Here is a 22,273-nt window from a genome sequence, read left to right on the forward strand (position 1 = left end):
ATTTTATTTTAGTTGATTAGATGTCAAGGAACTAAAAATTTTCTATGGTATAATGATCATTATATTAAGATCTTAATATATGTTAGGAACAATTATTTTCATTTTGTTCATTATTGTGTTCCATTTCCATTTTTACTTACTTCCTTGAATGCTAGTTTATTTGGAATTTCGACATCTATTCCTTTTTATGGAAAGATGTTATGAATTAAGATTGATGTGAGGTGTTAGTTAATTACCCATAGAGATAGATATTGCATGGAGATGTGACTATACTCTCATGTACTTTATAAAAGTCAAATATTGGATATCTCCTACTTAGATATTACTTCATGGATCACATCACAAATAATTCTAAAATGGTAATATCTTACGTCCTTAAAACAGAGATACATAAGATTCTTGACTTAGTCTATTATGCTTTAGCACAACGTTGTTTGTAATTGTCACCCATAAATGGAATGACTAGGTGTGACATGATGGGTGGGTGCAGTCTATGTCGACAACGTTTATTTGTTTCTTCTAACCTATAAATGTTTATTTGTTTCTTCTAACCTACAGTAGAAATGATATCAATGATTATGCTAACACTAAATGCATGGCCATGCTTAGAATGGATTGGTATTGGGTCAATTGTGCAATTTGTTTTGTTTGTCACCATGAATCTATGTCGGTAAACAAAATATTGAAGGTCTATATCAAGAACAAAAGGATGCTTGATAACTTACCTATAAGAAAATATTGAAGGTCTATATCAAGAACAAAATGATGCTTGATAACTTACCTATAAGATTGATTCATAGCTTTGGGTTTTTGATTTCTTTACTTGTTCTGGATATAATATCATATGTTACTTTTGGAGTGCTTCTATACAGTTGTAGTGTCATGTGTAAGTGAGAGTCTGTTGGAGATATGACGATTGACACAACAAGTTGATAACACTACTAATAATATATATGCATATTGAGTTGCACACAGAGGGCAATCTAAAATATCGATAACAATAAATATAGGGATTAGTTTGTTATTCATCAATAGTTAGATGGTTTTAGTTAGAAACTATAAAGGAGATAGGCTTTGCTTTGCAATTAGGCATATTTGAATTATGACTAGATGATTATGTCATTATTCAAATTGAATTACCTATAAAACTTCTCTTTTGGCATCCCTTTCCAAGCACTCCCATATTATAACTCTTTCTCCACCCCCTCTCTCACATTTGTTTTTTTTTTTTTTTTTTTTTTTTTATAAAAAGCATTCTGCGGTCTAAAAAAAAAGAACGTGATTCCATAAGTGAGCATGTTCCACTTGTGTTCCTACTGACATTGATTTTTCCAAAATGACATTGGTCTTCTATTACCAGTAACAATGTGTTGAGTATACTGTATACACTCTTCAAATTCCACAGCTGAAGGATACGCTTCAAGTGGGAGTGAAAGGAACATATTCAGAATGAGGTGTTTGGCTGAACAGCATTTTGTTCATCAAATGAAACCCAACACTTCAATGCCACCCAACGATGATTGTCAACAAACCAATAACAAATACAGAACAAAATGGATCAAAGGCTTGCCTCAAACAAAATTACCAACAAAATATAAGCAAGAACAATAACTTGACAGAATATTTTAAAACCCATAATGCAAAAAAACAACTATGTAACCACAACTTTTACTTTTAAATCAAACAAACCGTTCGTTTTACCAGTATCCTTTTGTTGCATAAACATAAAAAAGCCTAAGGCTAAAAGTAAAAAAGTAAAAGTAAAAGTAAAACCCACTCACTCAACCGTGGTGATGCGACCAAAATCGGAAAATGGTAACTAAACATATTGGTGTCATATGTTTTACATTTTTACTGTTTCCATCAAATTATTCAAAACGAAAATGTTCCAAACTCCAAATCACCTTTTTTCATCCTTTCCACTTTAACTACTTCAATCAATCAACAACTTCAATAAGAGTTGTCTCATAATCATCAGGAGCCACAAACCCATGAAGATTCATCACTGTCGCTGCAACATTCGCTAATCCCCCACTCGGCACATCCTTCCTGAACTTCACCCCCTCTGCTAACCCAGGTCCTCCAATCGCAATTGGCACCTACACATTAACTCAACCATGGTTAATTACTTAAACTCAACTCCCCTTCAATTATTTCTCATTATAATAGCTAACTTACTGGCTGAAGAGTGTGAGAGGTTAAAATTTGAACATTTCCTTCTTTATCAAGAGCAGGCTCTCCCTTTTTGTTTCTCTTCACCATGTCCTCAGCATTACCATGATCAGCAGTCACCACAAAGATTCCACCTACCTGCTCTACTGCATCCAGGATCATCTGTTTCACAAAATCAAATTCCTTCATATACAATAAAAAACATAAAACAATTATCAATTTTCTATTATATATATCTTTCTTTTTTTTTTTTTTTTTACCTTAACAGCTTCATCAGCAGCCTTACATGCTACAACAGTAGCCTCAACATCACCAGTATGCCCAACCATGTCACCGTTTGGTATGTTCACACGCACCTAAACACAACAAATTGTTTCTTTTCCATTTTTCATTTAAAAAAAAATATTCAAAATTGCGTTTTACCTGATCGAATCTCCCACTAAGAATAGCATCACGTGCCTTCTCACCAATCTCCAAAGCTTTCATCTTTGGTTGAACGTTAAAAGTAATTCCACTATCACTTGGAATCTCAACATATTCCTCCAGCTCAGCATTGAAATATCCAGACCGGTTTCCATTCCAGAAAAATGTCACATGTCCAAATTTCACTGTCTCACTGTTGAATCAAAAAGTCAAACATGGTCAACACAAGATTCAAGAAATCAAGATTTCTTTTCTTACAAACAAATAAATAAATTACCTGCAAGCGAAAGTGCGGACCCCATTATGAACCAAGTATTCGCCAGATGTCCTATCGATCAATGGAGGAGAAACAAGGTAGTGATTTGGAAGCTTCAATTCTCCATCATACTGAAGCATACCTGCATATCTGATTTTCGGGACCCGCACTCTGTCAAATTTATCAAACTTTTCATATTCAAGAGCTTGTGCAAGCATGGTCATACGATCTGCACGGAAGTTGAAGGTGACAACAGCATCCCCATCAACAATGGGGCCCACAGGGCTTCCACTTTCATCAACAATCACAAATGGAGGTAAGTATTGGTCATTAGAACCAGGAACTTGTCTTAGTGTCTTTACAGCTTCAACTACATTCTTAAACTTGTGTGGAGCTTCACCAAGAACCTGTGCATCCCATCCCCTTTTCACCACTTCCCAATCATTCTGAAATCAAGAGTTTATGACTTCAATTGGGATGCTTTTGGTTTTTTGTAAATAAAACATCTACCACTTACCTCATAACGATCCATGGTGACATACATGCGGCCCCCACCAGAAGCAACTTGTGCATCGATGCCTTTTTTGCGTAGGTCTGAAAGTTCTTTTTCAAGTGTTTCAGCAAAACCGATACTTGATCCATCAAGAACATCACGCCCATCAGTGAGCACATGGAGACGAATCTTCTTGGCACCACGTTCACTGGCTCCTTTGAGCAACAACTGTGATCCAGAAAGTAGGACATGTCAATATGTCATTATGTCAGGCTTCCATCAAGAAAGATGAAGTGAATGCTTGTTGAATAGTTTGTTGCAAAGGTGAAAGTGAAACCTACATACCTGTACTTGATCAAGGCGTGAATGCACACCCCCATCACTCATTAGTCCAATAAGATGCAAGGTGTTGTTTGCAAATGATTCCTTGATGTAGTTGAAACCTTCATCTTCATAAATTTTTCCAGATTCAAGAGCTGCATCCACCAGTTTTGCACTAAAAGAAAGAAGCAAACATCCATATGTAAACAATGGGAGGGAATATTCATAAGCATGTGATCCCCCCTAATGAATGGTATTTAAGGGGTAATTACTAATTAGGGTTAAATGAAGAGTCAAAATCTCACCCTTGGGCATAGATTCTTCCAGCACCAAGAGCATTATGTCCGACTTCACTGTTTCCCATGTCATCTTCAGTGGGAAGACCTACAGCAGTACCATGAGCCCTCACCAATCTCCATTTATCAGGGGCACCCTATAGCAAAAGACATACACATCAAAGGCTATTCAAATCATATGATTACTAATCGATCAAAGAGCAATAAGTTCGGAACAACTGATATCTGAGTTTCAGCCCTAAGCTTAGACAAAATCACCTCCGATAACCAATTGAACTAGCCTCATTTTACATAATAGATTTACTGATCGATCTTCGATTGCATACATACCGAAATCATAATCAGATCTTATTAAGACATACATCAAAAACATATATAAAAATTTGTTCACAATCGTTGATTCGTTATGGTTAAACTCGCTTATTTCTATTGATCTAGAACCAATAACTATATTCAGTTGGGACGTAAAATACATCGACGAATCAAGATCAGTGGTCCTTAAGTCCTTTAGATCTAATTAACAAACAAAAACGACTATCTGCCATTTATGTGGATCAAAATTGACATATATGCATACAAAAAGAGATATACAGATGTACAGCAAGTAGAGAGAAAGTGAGTAGTACGTTTTTGAGAGAATCCATGGTTGGGGTTTCTGCTACATGGATGCAGTTGAACTTATCGGGAGAGGCTTCACCCCATCCATCCAAAACAATCATGGCTACCAGCTTCCCCTTGGGTAGCTTCGGGTGATCGGCCAAATTCCATGAAAATCCAGTGCTCCCCATCTCTCGCTGTCTTTCAATCTCAGTCTTTTCTCTCTAGATCTTCGTTTGGGTTCGATAATGAAGCGAAAGAGTAGGTAGATGTCTGCGGCGATACCACATATGTCTGCAATATTTTATACTGTAATTTCTGATATTTTTTTTGTAGTGCCAAAAAAGTCCTCCAAGAATTGCCGATAGTTCAAAATAGCCCGTTGGTTTTTTGATTTGAATTTTCCAAGTAAAATAAAAAACTAAAAAAAAAATCGTAAAATTCAAATAAAAATACATCTAAACGCTGAATAAATTATATACTTTTTTATTTTTAAAAACTTGTTATATTTCATTTTAGGTGTTCTTACATTAGATTTTTCATTTTAGGTGTTCTTATATGTTGAATTTCCAATCACAATTAGTTTTTTTCTACTATTAGATTTTATTGAAATTTATAGATTTGATTTTCATATAAAAGTGTTTTCTTATTCTAATATTAAAATATATTACAAACATCTTATTAAATATTAAGCATGCTTATTGAAAAAAAATATAAGAAAAAATATAGCGAATTTATTTTAAAACAACTAATTAAACATTAAAATGAATCGTACAAACAAATAGATAAAACAACATTTAAATTGAATGGATATGTTCTTACTTATCATTAAATATTATTATTTGATAGGCTTCATTAGGGAGTGTATTTGCCGGTTTGTATTATAAGTATAAGTTATAAAGTATTAACCATTAACAATTCTTTTGTTAGGTTTTATATGTCAATTATGTTGTTAGTTTATCCAGATTTTGGAGGTCAAAAAAAATTGTATGATTATATATTTATAGTTGACATTTGTAGAATTGTATCTCTTAACTTGATTGAATAAAGTATACTTAAAACAAATCAGTTGGTTTATATGAAAATACATAAAGGGGTTTTCTGACAATTTCAAAAAATGTTAGTTTTCGATTATCCCAATAAGTTAAGGGCCTTAATCATGCGAAAAAGAAATAATGAATTATTTGCAAAAGTATGAAAATACAAAGGGCTTTTCTAACAAAACCTCTAACTTCTGTCATCAACTTGTTATATTCTTATCAATCCCATCATTGATTAATATCTTTTTACAAACATATGAATTTTATCATCAGTTATCGTCAGTTTTTTTTTTTCAAATATATGTCATGGTTTGAAATGGAAAACGGTTAGCATTTGGGGAGGCTTTTTGAAAATATTATTATTTCAAACCCGTATTTTTTATGTTGAAAAGACTTTTGCTTGCATGACCCTATTTTCTTATATATGATTGTTGTTTTCTGGTCAAATATGTGAGTTTGTTATAGTTAAGTCCATCAACTTGTTTAAAAACGTACAAAAGAGGGGTTCAAATTAATATTAACATAACTTCAATATGTAACTAGCTTTTCTATTAATAGTTAAATATTTTATTTAGATAAAATATATGCGTATAGAACGATGTGGATTGCTTGAAAAAAAAAAAAAAAAAAAAAAAAAAGGAAAAGAGAAGGGTGCAAATGCAAATCCTATAAAAGGAGGGTTGGCTTTGAAATAAAAGGAAATGAAAAGAGAATATTCGAGAAGCATCTAGTAAAATAAGCAATTGGTGGTTTAACGCAAACAGCGTGTGTTGTGACGCCACACCATCTTCATTTTTCATGCCTCTTCTTTGAAAAGTCAAACTGACGCAGCCCAAACTCGAATGCGCCCACCGTCTGTCACTATACATAAACTTTTGAGTAAATTACAGTTTCGGTCCCTGTATATTCTCACTTGGCCAACCTTTGTATTGTTGATGGAACTCATCCCTGCAGTTTGGAAAATTAGTCCGAATAAAAAAACAATTTTATCCTACTTAAATTTTTTTATTGTAATCATTTACAATATTTAATAATATGGGTAATGATTTAAAAGAGTAATATATTTTATAATTTTAGATATATTTGGTCTTTTTTTTTTTCATCCATATTTATCCATTCAATTGGTTTAACTTGTACATATTCAGTTTTTGTGAACAACTATTTTAGATAAACCGAAAATAATGAGTTAATATTGTAATATATTTTTCACTTTTTACACATTTACTCTATAATAGTTTTTTTGCACATTTAATTCTTAATATTTTTTGTTGCAAAATAAGTTGTTGTTTTTATACACATTTAATACTTATGATCGATTTCGTTTGTGTTTCTTACGACATCCTACGTAGAACAATCATTAATGAGTTGTTTGAGACTATTGATGTTACCATAGTTTTGGTTGTTTGGTTGCTTATATTTTGTGGTTTGACTTACGTCTTGTGTTCTGAATGTCGTAATTTCTTTACACGATCTTAAATTTTAACAATCTTTATATTCACATGTTTATATTTTAGTCTACTACAACTTTCGGTTAGATTTTAACAATATTTCGTTTAGATCACATGTTCATATATATATATATATATATATATATATATATATATATATATATATATATATATATATATATATATATATATGTTCAAATGTTTTTGACAACTATTGTGTGCCAGTATGCACCAATAAGAATTTAGGAAATTATTAATTATTAAATAAATCATTTAAGGGTATTATAGTAATCTTGGCATATTTAAATATGGTAGATAATTACTATGTTCTTCATTATTCCTTTAAATATGAGATGTAGTCAAAATCAGTTGAAAAAAACCCTAGTCGAGCACGTCTACAGCGATTTATCCTCCCTCTCATTTTCCCAGCATTGGTCCCTGCTATTTAGTGGGGTTTCGGAGGTTTTGGGCTACCGTAGAAGGGGAGATGTGCTAGAGGTTCGATCAGAGGGCAGGAGGGGTTCCAATGGGGCAAAGAAATCAACGATGAAGTCGAATCTTCATAGGCCTTGATCGATGGCAACAGAAGAGAAAGAAAGCGATGGGAGGAGGTATCGATCTTCGATGAGTGACTAGACCGAAGAACAAAGGGAGAAGCAGCGGGGTGGGGCTATTACTTCGATCGAAGCAGGTCAGGAGGCGGAGAGGATGTGGTGGTGGTCGCTGAATCTTCTTCTCCGGTGAAATCTAGGTATTTTTTTTTATTGATGTCTTCCGATTATGGTTTTGGTTAATTAGTTATATGTTGATAATAAATTCTGCTAGAAGTTTGTAGTTTTATTTTGATAAAATTTTAATATTTTATATGTTGATAATGTATTCTAACAGAATTTTGCTGTTGCATTCTAACAAAATTTGTGATAGAAATGGCTTGAATAACTGATGGGAAAGGTTTGAAGAATTAATTAAAGAATGATCACACTCAATGTTTAAGAATGTTGTTATTTTTTAAGAATTACACTTGTTATTTTTTTCAGAATGTTGTTATTATTCAAAGAATCACAATTAATTGTTTGGTATATTATTAGTTCAAAAATCTATTTTGTGTATTCTTTTTCAAAATGTATTTAGTAGTTTATGATTGGCATTATGTTATTCTGATAGAATATGTTATAATGTAGTTATTTTTCAACATCGGATTCTAGAACTTTGTTATTATTCAATAATATTCTAATAGAATAAAATTCTGAAAGAGCATCATTCTAACTAAAAAAATATTCTGACAGAATAAATCGGTTATTTTTACAAATTATGTTAGAATTAAAATTGAATTAATTAAAAAAAATCATATTTTTAAAATTAAGAGAATTACTTATCCATAAATATCTGAAAATTTCCTTTTATAATTGTAGTTAATTGTCCAAAATACTCTTTTGCTAAAATTTGTGTGATTATATGGTACATGTTATCCCATTGTAATATCATACACTCTCAAATCATGTCCATTGATGAATTCCATCCGTTGGTCCAGATTTGTGCATTCTGGCACACAATAATTAGTAAAAACAAAATAACCTAAGCATATATATATATATATATATAATTGTAAATAAAAATATATTACTTTTTAATGGGAGTACTCTTAATGAAAGTTGTAGTAGACTCAAATACAAACGGGTGAATATAAAGATCGTTAAAATCCGAGATCGTATTAAGAAATTACGACGTTAAGAATATAAGATCTAAGACAAACTACAAAACCTAGGCAACCAAGCAGCCGAGATTGCGATAAACATAAGCATCAACAACCCCAAACATCTCATTAATAATTATCACACATAGGATGTCATGAGAAAAATTTTAAGAAATCAGTCATACGTATTGAATGTATACAAAAACAACAAATGCTTATTTTGCAATAAAAATGTAATAAGGACTAAATGTACAAAAAATATTAAGGACTAAATATATACAAAGTGAAAAATATATTATCGTATTAAATCAGTTTTTTCGGCTAACCTAAAATAGTCAGTCATAATGATTGAATATATGTACATTTTAACAAGCTAAAATTGGTAAATATAAACGAAAATAAATGACCAAATATGTACCAATAAAAAAAAAGGTTACATTTTTTAAGTCATTATCCCTTAATAATATAACATTAATAAAAGACCCTACTCATCCACCTCTTTCTTCTACCTATTCACGTCGTCTTCCTCATTCCTTTATTTACCTCTCAATTAAAACCCCTAGTTGCATCAAACGCCTCTGTTCACCGTTTTTGTCTCCAACAATAGACCATTATCTCCTATTCCATAGACATAGGTTGCTCCTTATCTCTCCTTTTTTTTTTCTCACATCCATTTAGTCTCCTTCATTCTCTTCTTTGCCACTGTTTTCCGGCTAAATCTCAACTTCCTATATCAAGCTGCATTTACACCTTATCTACTATCCTTTTATGTAACAAAAATGATAAACCCATCATTATCTCCACTTGTGATTGGATTTTCTGGTCACTCTCATTGGAAAAGGTGAAGAACCCACCATTGTATAAGCTTTCAGCGTATGTTAATTTATTGGGGAAGACATTACATCACTACTAGTGGGATTTAGGTGGGTGGCATTTAGCTTGTTGCATCACCACCATTTCAATGTATAAATTTCCAATAAGCATTAAAAGGTGTGGAACTCTTTAAGATATAGCTTCTTCTTCACGTGTGCTTTATTGAAATTGGAAGGATTATAAAGATACTAGAACTATTTCTAATGATGGTGACGAAATAAATTAAGGCCTTACTTTACTATGATAGGGATACAATAGATAGTTTGATGGTGGATAATGGTGGTAAGGAAGTTGAGGAGCAGGGGAAGCGTGAAGAAGTATGGTGTGATAGGCAGAGTAACAATGGGTGGCATTGTAGATCAAAGTTACTGATACATTTTCCCATACCCCAAGGAGATATGTAGACACCTTAATGAGTTTGTATCCATATGGATTGTGAAATCCAGCCAAAATCAACGATCACCAACACCATCTTACAAGTTTTGTGGTCTTGCAGCTATTTAAATAAATAAGAATATAAAATTATATATATATATATATATATATATATATATATATATATATATATATATAATAAGACTTTTTTAGAAGAAAGATTCTATATATGTCCCATCCCCAGTGGAAGTTACATGGATGGAAGTAGGAGCATCAACAACTCATCATGAAACTCTTTATGTTCCATTGATCTCACGAATGTTTAGGCGGCTTATCATAGATTTAGTCGGAACACATTACTAGGATCACATTTCCTACTAAAACTTCGCTACAAAATCAACGACAATCCCACGTTATGGTGATTTATTTCACATGTAACCATAACATAGAGGATAAAGGTGATGTTTTTTTACTGATAGTGGTAATGGTGTCATCCATCTCATACTATCACCATCGCCTTCTTCAACCCACTATAAAACTTCCCAACGTTACCACCATTCATCATATTTTTATTATCACACCACAGGTTATCTTCCTCTAGGTTTAAACCCAACGGACAACTCCCACCACCACCATAAAAGCAAAATCAGATTCATGATATCACAACTTCAAACCATGAATTGAAAAAACATATATCATAACAAAACTCCTTATTCATTTTGTTCATAATCGTTACTGAGTTACCCCTAAGTTTTCTTTTCATTGTTGATATATAATCTATTCGTACTTTAATTTCATTATATGTGGTTCATTTTCTTTGATTTAATGCTTTAAGCTTCTATAAAGAATGGTAATGGTATAAATATATTCAAATTCGATAGAAAACATCGGTTCAAAAAGACATTCCTCTACTCAAATTAATTTCTAGTTCTCCTACTAAATCTAACCATAACAAAAGTCGATCATTTAAAACATTTTGTTTATGTATTTATGTTAACAGTTAGTATAAAAGTACGGAGTCCATTCAAAGCTTACCATTTTTGGTAAATACATTTAAAACTTCTATTAATTGGTATATATATATATATATATATATATATATATATATATATATATATATGTATATATATATATTGTTGGAACTTTATATATAAAGGAATTGCAAGTTGGCAATTTCCTTTGTATCCCACATTGGTGGGGGGAAGAAACTTTTGTGGGTTTATAAGCCTATTCCCTTGGTAAGCCTTCAAAGGCTTTAGTGGATCAAAGGAATGGGCCAAGTCCACACGCGCGCCTGGCCTAGCTTAGCACTAGCCGACGCCGCGAGTGCGCGAAATGGCGATTTAGGCGCACTTTGCACGACGCATCGGGAGCTGAGGATCTTTTATTTTTGACGAATTTGGGTCAAGCCGGTTTGACCGATCCGGTCAAATGGTTGACCGTCGTTGACTTCGTGGAGGTCAAGTCAGGGTATTCTAGAAGGATCAGGAAACAGATTGCTTGGAGAGCAAGCTGTCGCCCTAGGGTTTCTGGGGCCGGCTTATGGGGGCCCGTTTGATGCCTTCTAGGGTTACGATACCTATAAATACAGCTCCCTAGGAGCCATATAGACACACACGAAAATCTGAAAGCTCTCCCTCTCTCTGCATTTTTTCTTCTAGTTTCCGAGTAGTTGCTTTCTGTTTGTCGATTTCCAGTGCTGTTGGAATATCGATCTAGCTTCATTAAATCCTGGGGTTTTACTCTGTTGCTTACAGCCAATACAAGCGAAGTAAAAACCTTTAAGGACAGGAATCTGATCCGTGCATTTGCTTCAAGATCAAGTCAGCAATTAACAGGTCGGTTTTACCTTTCTGTCTTGTCTTTAATTCGTCCAATAACAGGACAGTCTTCTTCTACCTTTCTTATAATTGGATCTAATCGAGAATGATAGATCTGGTTTCAGGACGAAACTCGGTAATATAATAATAATAATTGGATCTATTATTCGCAACTAATCGACATATAATTCTCAATATTATTTGTCGGTTTCCTTGCGCGTCTATTACTTTGTTATTTACAACAATCTTAAAGGTTTTTTATTTGTGATCAATCAACAGACTAATGGACTCTACTGCTAGCCTCCATTTCATGAACCAAGAGTTTGCCAAACTTGACCTTTTTGTTGGACCCAAAACTGGCACCAATTCCTGATGATCCAATTCCAAAGGAAGGGGAATCTGTGGACCCAACGGTCATTACAGAACTGGAAAAACAAAGGATTCTGCGTAGAGAATCCGAGGAATTGTGTGTGGGTCACATCAAGAATTCCCTATCTGATCGGCTCTATGATCTTTACTCGTCGGTCAAAGATCCTAAAGAGCTATGAAGTGCGTTGGAAATCAAGTATAAGGCACATGAAGAAGGTACTAATAAGTACCTTGTGTCCAAGTATCTTAAGTTTCAAATGGTTGATGACAAACCAATTATGGAGCAAGTGCATGAACTCCAAGTCATGGTAAACAAGTTGAACGCACTCACCATCTCTCTTCCAGAAATCTTTTTGAGGTTGGTGCGATAATCGCAAAACTGCCACCCTCGTGGAAAGATTTCTCTAAGAGAATGATGCACAAATCTGAGGACTACTCCTTGGATGATCTGATGAAACACCTCCGCATTGAGGAGGAAACTCGTATCAGGGACAAGCGAGGTAAAGTTGGACAAAGTGTGCATCATGTGTCAGGTGGGAGTTCTAGCCACAAAAGGAAAATCTGGGGGACAGAACAAGAAGAATTTTGGGCCCAAGAAACAAAGCTTCAAGAAACTAGGTCATCAAAATCCTAACTCAAAGCCAAAAAGGGTCGGTCCTTGCCACGTCTGCGGAGAGATTGGGCACTATGCGAGAGAATGCAAAGATCGCAAATCCATACCGGTTGCACATGCAGTCGAGAAGGTAACTGAAATGGTGGCTAGTGTGAAACTTGGAGAGATTTTCATGATCTCCTCTCTTACTCGAGCAATCTGTGCTCGAGGTTGGTTCGTAGACACTGGAGCCACTGTGCATGTTTGTGGGCAACAAGAAAGCTTTCGCACCTACCAACCCATGCCTCATGAGACGGTTGTCGTCTGTGTTGATGGCCATAGAGCTGAAGTTCTAGGAAGGGGTGATGTTCGGTTGAAGTTCACACGTGGTGAATGGGTGAATCTTCGAGATGTTCTTCATGTTCCTACTATCTCGAAGGGTCTGGTTTCTGTGGACAAGTTTGACAAGGGTGGGTTCAAGATGGTGCTTGAGAGAGGCAAAATTGTGATCACTAAAGGCAGAAGATATGTTGGGAGGGCTAACAACACTTCGGGAATGTATCGTTTATGTCTTAGTGATGAGGGTAATATGAGTGGTCCTAGTGTTGAGAGTGGTGTTGCTAGTGTGTCTAGTGTTGGAAATGATGTAATTGATGGATTGGTTGCTAATGTGAGTGAAGTGAACTTTTCTTGTTATATTGTTTGTTCAATTTCTTTATGGCATAAACGTTTAGCTCACACTAATGTTAAAAACATTGAAAAAATGCAAACTAAAGGTATGTTAAAATATGACTCAAAAGATTTTGAAAAATGTGAAACATGTGTAAAATCGAAGTTCACTAAGAAACCATTTCCATCAGTTAAGAGAAACACATCTTTACTTGAGTTGATTCATTCTGATATATGTGAGTTAAATGGAATCCTTACTCGAGGAGGAAAAATGTATTTCATCACATTTTGTGATGAATTCAGTAGATATCTACATGTTTATTTGTTGAGATCAAAAGATGAAGCTTTTGATGCATTTAAACGATATAAGGCTGAGGTCGAAAATTAACTTGAAAGACACATCAAAATTCTTCGCTCGGATAGAGGCGGAGAATATTTCAACCAAGAGTTTGACACATTCTGCGAAGAGAATGGAATCAAACATGAGAGAACATCACCATACACCCCTCAACATAATGGTTTGGCTGAAAGGAAGAACCGAACTCTTTGTGAGATGGTCAACTATATGTTGAACCAATCGGGTCAACCAAACAATCTGTGGGGGGAAGCACTATTGACTGCTTGTTATGTTCATAACAGGATCACTAGTCGTGTGATTCCTACAAGCCCTTATGAGTTGTGGAAAGGTAGAAAGCCTAACCTAGACTATTTGAAAGTGTGGGGGTGTGTTGCTGATTATCGGACTCCCGATCCTAAGCGAACCAAATTGGGAGCATGAGCTAATAAGAGTATATTTATTGGATATGCTCAAAATAGCAAGGCTTACCGATTACTAGATATTGATTCTGGTGTTGTTGTGGAATCCAGAGATGTGGAATTCTTTGAGGACAAGTTTTCTAAGGATGAAGAAAACTCTAGTCATACAACACTTACAAGTACCTCTCGAGAAAAACTCCCACCCCCTCCCAGTGTGGAGGAACCAAGGAGAAGTACTAGGGCTAGAATTGACAAAAAAAACCTTTGAAGATGATTTCTATTCTTATTTGGTCGAAGGAACACAAAAGAAAGTGACGAGAGAGGTCATATTTTCAATTAATTTGGATGATGATCCTAAGACCTTTACTGAAGCCATGACGTCTCGGGATGCTCCTTTGTGGAAGGAAGCAATCAATGACGAAATTGATTCAATTATGGGTAATGGAACTTGGGAGTTAGCTGATCTACCCAAGGGGAGAAGACCCATAGGATCCAAATGGATATTCAAGAAGAAATATCATCCTGATGGATCCATATCTGCTTATAAAGCAAGGTTGGTTGCAAAGGGCTATAGGCAGCGATAAGGGATCGATTATTTTGATACCTATGCCCCAGTTGCTAGAATTAGTTCAATTAGAACTCTCATAGCAATATCAGCTTTGAAGGGATTTGTATATTCATCAAATGGATGTGAAGACAGCCTTTCTGAATGGTTATCTCAAAGAGGAGATTTACCTGGAGCAACCTGAAGGTTTCGTAATACCTGGACAAGAAAACAAAGTATGTAGACTTGTTAAGTCTTTGTACGGGTTGAAACAAGCTCCTAAACAGTGGCATGAGAGATTTGACACCACTGTGACTGCCTTTGGTTTTCAGCACAATAGTGCTGATAGATGTATTTACTCTAAACATACATCTGATTACATAGTAGTTATATGTCTTTATGTTGATGATATGTTGATCATTAGCACTCACCTAGAAGGTATTGTTGAGACGAAGAAATACCTATCCTCGAACTTTAAGATGAAAGATCTTGGAGAAGTAGATATTATTCTTGGTATCAAGGTGAAGAGGACATGTGGTCAGATTTCTCTGAGTCAATCTCATTACATAGAGAAAATTCTGACAAAGTTTCAACATTTGAACATTAAGGAATTTAACACTCCTTTTGATTCAAGTGTGAAACTTAAGGTGAATTCTGGTCGAGTTGTGGCCCAACTAGAATATGCTAGTGCGGTTGGGAGCATGATGTATGCTACTCACTGCACGCGACCTGACATCGCATTCGCTGTAAGCAAGTTGAGTCAGTATACAGTTAATCCAGGGACGGAGCACTGGAAAGCAGTGGGTAGAGTACTAGGATACCTGAAAAGGACAAGTACTTTTGAATTGACATATTCGTCATCTAATGGAATACTTGAAGGTTATTCTGATGCCAGCTGGATTGATCACACCAGTGATTCAAAGTCCACAAGTGGTTGGATTTATACTCTAGCTGGTGGTGCTATTTCTTGGGCGAGCAAGAAACAGACATGCATAGCTCATTTAACGATGGAAGCTGAGCTAATTGCCTTAGCAGCATCAGGCAAAGAGGCAGAGTGGATTCGAGATCTACTTATGGATATACGTTTGTGGGATATTCCGATGCCTTCAATACCCATGTACTGTGACAGTGAGGCCACACTGTCTAAAGTATATAATGCGGTATATAATGGGAAGTCAAGACATGTAGGTCTGCGTCACAATTTTGTGAGATAACTAATTGAAAGTGGTACCATCAAGGTTGTCTATGTCAAGACAAGTAGGAACTTGGCAGATCCGTTTACCAAACCTCTGACGAGAGATTTGGTTACATCTACCACGAGAGTCATGGATCTAAAACCACAATAGAATCGTTTAGTGATGGAAACCCAACTTGACATTAGTGCTCCTAATTTTCAAGTTTAAAGGGTAACAACGAAATCACTAACGATAGAAGGTACTATCATTCATGATAGATCCATGTGAGGTAGGATAGTGCGTCGTTGCCGAGAATGAGGTTGAGTTACGACTCTTAACGTAGTTTTGGAGACATCTAAGCAACGAAGATGTTGTAAAACTATGCCTATATGATCTAGAGGTGGTGCCGCCTCAAGTGAAGATTAGTGGTTTATCTTCTAAAGGGTCATGAAAAGGATTTATAGCGTATGGCCATAATAGCGCTCAGGGAGAACACAAATATGACTTGTGGTGTGTGGGGGTAAACCGGAGAGGTCATTAAGGTTCATGGTTTAAACCTATAAGGATACCATTGAATCGGTCTCTTCTTGTTTGTTCTCATTAAACTTGGGTTAATCTTCGTGACACCCAAGTGACATCATCTGTCTGAGTGAAAGGAAACTTACCAACTTGGTGGGGGATTGTTGGAACTTTATATATAAAGGAATTGCAAGTTGGCAATTTCCTTTGTATCCCACATTGGTGGGGGGAAGAAACTTTTGTGGGTTTATAAGCCTATTCCCTTGGTAAGCCTTCAAAGGCTTTAGTGGATCAAAGGAATGGGCCAAGCCCACGCGCGCGCCTAGCCTAGCCTAGCACTAGCCGACGCCGCGAGTGCGCGAAATGGCGCGATTTAGGCGCACTTTGCACGACGCATCGGGAGCTGAGGAGCTTTTATTTTTGACGAGTTCGGGTCAAGCCGGTTTAACCGATCCGGTCAAATGGTTGACCGCCGTTGACTTCGTGGAGGTCAAGTCAGGGTATTCTAGAAGGATCAGGAAACAGATTGCTTGACGCATCGGTCGCTGAGGAGCTTTTATTTTTGACGAGTTCGAGTCAAGCCGGTTTGACCGATCCGGTCAAATGGTTGACCGCCGTTGACTTCGTGGAGGTCAAGTCAAGGTATTCTAGAAGGATCAGGAAACAGATTGCTTGGAGAGCAAGCTGTCGCCCTAGGGTTTCTGGGGCCGGCTTATGGGGGCCCGTTTGATGCCTTCTAGGGTTACGATACCTATAAATACAGCTCCCTAGGAGCCATATAGACACACACGAAAATCTGAAAGCTCTCCCTCTCTCTGCGTTTTTTCTTCTAGTTTCCGAGTAGTCGCTTTGTGTTTGTCGATTTCCAGTGCTGTTGGAATATTGATCTAGCTGCATTAAATCCTGGGGTTTTACTCTGTTGCTTACAACCAATACAAGCGAAGTAAAAACCTTTAAGGACAGGAATCTGATCTGTGCAGTTGCTTCAAGATCAAGTCAGCAATCAACAGGTCGATTTTACCTTTCTGTCTTGTCTTTAATTCGTCCAATAACAGGACAGTCTTCTTCTATCTTTCTTATAATCGAATCTAATCGAGAATGATAGATCTGGTTTCAGGACGAAACTCGGTAATATAATAATAATAATTGGATCTATTATTCGCAACTAATCGACATATAATTCTCAATATTATTTGTTGGTTTCCTTGCGCGTCTATTAGTTTGTTATTTACAACATATATTACGTTAAAGAATGTTTAGTTGATATATAGTTATGACAAAACCAATATTAATGAATTTATCTATCAATTTGACTCATGACTTTTTACCATTTTTTAACACATGGATGAGAATAAAATCCTTAATATTTGACTTACCCTAGTTTATGACATTCATCGAGTCATGTGGAACATAATCAATAGGGACGGTTTTAGTATAGGGACACGTAGTGGCACGTGCAAATCCTAATTTTTCCGGACATAGTGTAATTTTTTTCGAAATTTTTCTATTTTTTTTCTACTATTATGCAACCTCTGATTTTCTCGTGACAACCCTACTGTAAAATCTTGCATCCGCCTTTGAGAATCAACCCCTTTTATGCATGGTTGATAGAGGTGTTAGTATTTGAAACAAAATAGCTCAAGGTCCTAATTTGAATGCTTAAATGGTTAAAAGGGATGTAACAAATAACTGTAACTACTATACACGATTCAAAAGATCATAAATGTTGATCTATGGGGCTTGTTGGGACATTACACGTTTTGGCGACCCATGAAATGGTCTTGTATGTATGAATGACCCACTCATTCGGCCCAAAATAACTTCAATTTCTTTCTACGTAAATTTTATGTTTCATTTTATTTTTTATTATCTAGTAATTAAAAATCTGAAATCGGAGATTTTTATATAAAATATTTTCTGGTGAGCTTATAAAGTACGATGGATACAATATATTAATCTCTAGGTTATCGTTTACATCCATCCATCCATATGTTCTCCATTAACATGGTTAGTTTTCATGAAATTAAATCACAAACCATTCTTGTTTTTGGTGACACTTAGTTTAAAATGTATTTAACATACTGCCAATGTGCCATTTAAAGCTTATGTAACATTTTTTTATTACATACATATAAAATTCAATATAAAAGGCGGTGACCTAATTTTCATGGAATTCATTGCTGCCCTTTTGTGGTATTGTAAGGTGTTGTTTGATTTTCTGAAGCAAAAATATATGAAGTCTGTAGACCACCTCTGCAACCCTCTGCGGTAGAAGAGGTAGATCAAATGGCTGCAAACTGTAATAAGAAGCGTGTTTGTTTTTTTAATACCTGCATACTGTTGCAGCTATTAAAAAATTAAAACAAACTAATTTTAAAAACCGAAAATAGCTTTTTAATACGTAAAATTTAATAATGTATAACATTTCGGTAAAAATTAATGATAATTCAGTAAAAAATAATGATATTTCAACAAAAAAATAAAGATATTTTAATAAAAAATAATGATAATTCATCAAGAAATTATCATTATTGAATATAAAAAAACGAAAAATAAATTCAACAAGAATAAAGAAAAAAAAATGTGAACTAAAATTTTAACAACATATAATCAAAATTTCAGTAATAAAAAAAAAAGAGACTGGAAGAGGTTGGAAGAGGCAGTACAAGTGTTGCATCAAATAGAGCACACGCAGAGGTTTTTGACACAGAAGATTTCTAAAAAACAAATAGTTGCGAGATGAAAAGTGTTGCATGTTTGCTGCGTCGCACAGTAATAAGAGGTTTGAAGAGGTTTTTTTTTCCATAAAACAAACAACACCTATTGTATATGATTGTGTTATTGAGGCTTCCTCTTTTTAGTTGTTTAGGATCGGGAAAAGTAGAGAAAAGCTTTTAGTTGTTTATTTTGGGGAAAGTCCTTAATGTCCAACTTACTCTCTTCAAAACAATTGTATATTTGTTTACACTAAAGCAATTGTATTTTCTGATTTTGGTTAGATTAATGCTTCACAAGTACATAACAAAGAAAAATCGGTACATAACTACATAATGTTAAAAAAATTACGATTTAAATTATAAAACGAATAGCAATTATATATATATATATATATATATATATATATATATATATATATATATATATATATATATATATATATATATATATATTGGAGTTTCTTGATAAAATGGTAGTGATTCATACAATAACAATTATAGTTTTATGGAATTTAATAATATTATGAAGTCTTTTTAGTTCAACGTATGTTATGCATTTTGTTTTCTTAGGTAATCTCGTTTTCAAAGTGGCCTAATTGTGATCATTTGATATGAAACATTTTAAAATAGAGTTAACCTAAGTTCGAATTTCATATACTTCAATTTTGAGATGACATGTTCAACTTATTTTTTAACCAAAATCATAATTTTTTTAATAGACACAAAACAGCATAATGAGTTTTTGGGATAATGTGTTAGGTCTATACTTTTCTTTTTATTTTAAACTTAAGCATTATATTTGTATTTCAAAATTTTAATAGTCTGTTTTGGTCCCAATATTATTGGGTAAACAATAGGAATATGAGGTCTATAATTAATTTGTAGGTTGACTTCAAGATCTTTGTATCGTTATTTTTTTATGTATCCTTTGTTATCTAACTTTTTGCTAGGTTAATAAAGTTAATGTCCGTTCTAAAAGAAAAAAAATGAGAAAGACTTTAAACTTGTTGGTTGTTGTCTTGTTGAGCTACATCTCATTGCTAATTTTATGCATCCAATTTTTCCATTTTTTTCCATTGTATGTCGGTAAAAGCTAAGTAAAAGATTTTATTAAACACTTACAGATAAATTATAAAGGCTTAGTAAAAAAGCATTAAGTTTTATGCCATATTGTGCAATTCACTCAACCTCATTTGTTACTCGTTTACTGATTGAACCTTAGCTCGTTAATCGTTATGATCAATAGTTGACTTACCTTATAGATGATAATGTCATGCTAAGACCTTCGGCATCTACGAATTGCAAACATACTTGCAAGGCCACCTCATCAATTTGAAATGTCACATATGCTTTGGTCTTTTATCATGACTTGCAAGTTGATCAATTTGAAATGTCACGTATGCTTTGGTTTTTAACCATGACTTGCAAGTTGATTTTTATTATTTTTTTAATCAAATGACATTAATCAGATATCAAAGAATTTGGAACGAATATGAAGAAATCGATGATCAATTTTCTAATATTTGGATTTTTATGTTTTATAATGTTAAATATTTTAATTTGATTTATAGATAATTACAATTATATTATTTTTTATTTATTGTTATATTGATTAGTATTTATGATATTTTTAAATAAAATATTAAATGGTTGGTGAGGTGGTAGTGGAAACCATTTTTGAAAGATAAAAGAGATTATAGTGATATATGATATATTTTAAAGACTAATGGGCATTGCACTTATGTAGATGATTTAAGTAGTTTTGTCATGACATAAAGACCAGGGGAGTGGGCTACGACCTCTACAGTATTTGGGTGTCACCTAGAACGAAACACAGCCCCCTGACCGTGGTATGGGTGCGACGGAGGCCGTATTGCGACTGTGAGAGGGAGCATTTCATCGACGATTTTAATTGGCTCTCGTTTCTGACCGTTGCAAATGGTCGAAGTTTGAAAAAAATATATTTTTTACTAACACTATAAATACAATATCATTTTAACCAAAACATATTTTTATCATCTTTTTCATTCTAAAACCTACAAAAATGTCATCCTTCAAAAAGTTTACCAACCAAAAAACACTCACCATGAAAACCGAACTCCATGATCTTCACTCGATCAATCGGTTTATTTGTCCTGTTTCTACCACTACGACGATATGCTTCCCTGTTTTCCACAACATATCCAACAACCACAACGGCCTACATAACCACTTCCACAAACACAATCACAACCACAACTCGACCCATATTTTGATCATTTTGATTTTGATTCTCAACTGGAGTTTGTTTCACAAACACAACCTGAATTTTTTCCACAAACACAATCAAAACCACAAACACCCACTTCCGAATCCGAACCCGAATTTTTTCCACAAACTTAACCCTTACAACCATGAAATAAAATAAAAGAGAAGGCGGAATCTAAAATGTAGAAGCCTCAAGAAGTGTTAGTATTAGCACAATTATCGATTGACGTTTCAGAAGATGGGAGCGGACAAAAAGCATGATCGTTTTTTGATGCACGTTAGAGCTGGGTTCCACAAAGGAATTAACCTACAATCATATCGTTCTAAACATCAAGTTTACTCGAAATGGGGAAAAATGAACAAAGAAGTCATGTTTTTTAACGATTTGTATAACATGAAACGACAATGGAAAAACGGTGAAAGTGACGATGTGATTTTGGAGAAAACTTTTAACATTTACCAAAAAGAGCAAAAGAAGACTTTCAAGTTTTTTGAAGTTTGGAATCACTCAAAGGCAACAAAAAATGGCAAAATCAAAAAACAATTGACGAGCACATCGATAGTGGATCAAAACGGTCAAGAACTTTAGAATCCGAGCACATCGATGTGTGTGTGTTTTTTTTAAGTCGTAGGTTTAAGCTTTCTAGTTTTTTATTTCCTAGTTTCCTAAGATTTTTTTTTAATTTCATTTTACTTTTTTTAAAGTAATGTAATAGTCTTAAACCCTACTTTTGTGGCAATAAATTACATGTTCCAGAATAGGCTTACCATGTAGCAATAGCATGTGTCTCCTAAAGAAAGAGGAAGGATCAATGGTGGGAGTTTGAACCTTCTTCCTCTTCTTTTATATATATATATATATATATATATATATATAT

The 22,273-nt window shown here is 34.4% G+C and overlaps 1 protein-coding gene across 1 annotated transcript; it reads right to left on the reverse strand.

Annotated features, from left to right (window-relative positions):
• Positions 1-1,652: 1,652 nt before the first annotated feature.
• On the reverse strand, positions 1,653-4,841 carry LOC145014400 (2,3-bisphosphoglycerate-independent phosphoglycerate mutase). Its single transcript, XM_078972767.1, has 9 exons — positions 4,588-4,841; positions 3,971-4,098; positions 3,690-3,840; positions 3,369-3,572; positions 2,873-3,297; positions 2,596-2,788; positions 2,433-2,528; positions 2,179-2,334; positions 1,653-2,099 (listed from the first exon to the last, which is right to left on the reverse strand). Exons 1-9 carry the CDS (start codon positions 4,747-4,749, stop codon positions 1,938-1,940), a joined length of 1,677 nt encoding a protein of 558 aa, XP_078828893.1. The 5' UTR covers positions 4,750-4,841; the 3' UTR covers positions 1,653-1,937.
• Between the last annotated feature and the right edge of the window lie 17,432 nt (positions 4,842-22,273).

Source organism: Lactuca saligna, chromosome 9 (assembly GCF_052625555.1).
Source record: "Lactuca saligna cultivar CGN05327 chromosome 9, ASM5262555v1, whole genome shotgun sequence".
Taxonomy (NCBI): domain Eukaryota; kingdom Viridiplantae; phylum Streptophyta; class Magnoliopsida; order Asterales; family Asteraceae; genus Lactuca; species Lactuca saligna.

What these genes read in the sequence shown, in the direction of transcription:
- LOC145014400 (XM_078972767.1), bottom strand. Translation starts at nt 4,749, where the DNA reads ATGGGGAGCACTGGATTTTCATGGAATTTGGCCGATCACCCGAAGCTA. An exon ending in CCATGGATTCTCTCAAAAAC is followed by an intron (nt 4,099 to 4,587) that starts GTACTACTCACT and finishes CTTTTGCTATAG; the next exon opens with GGTGCCCCTGATAAATGGAG. An exon ending in CCTCTCACACTCTTCAGCCA is followed by an intron (nt 2,100 to 2,178) that starts GTAAGTTAGCTA and finishes GTTAATGTGTAG; the next exon opens with GTGCCAATTGCGATTGGAGG.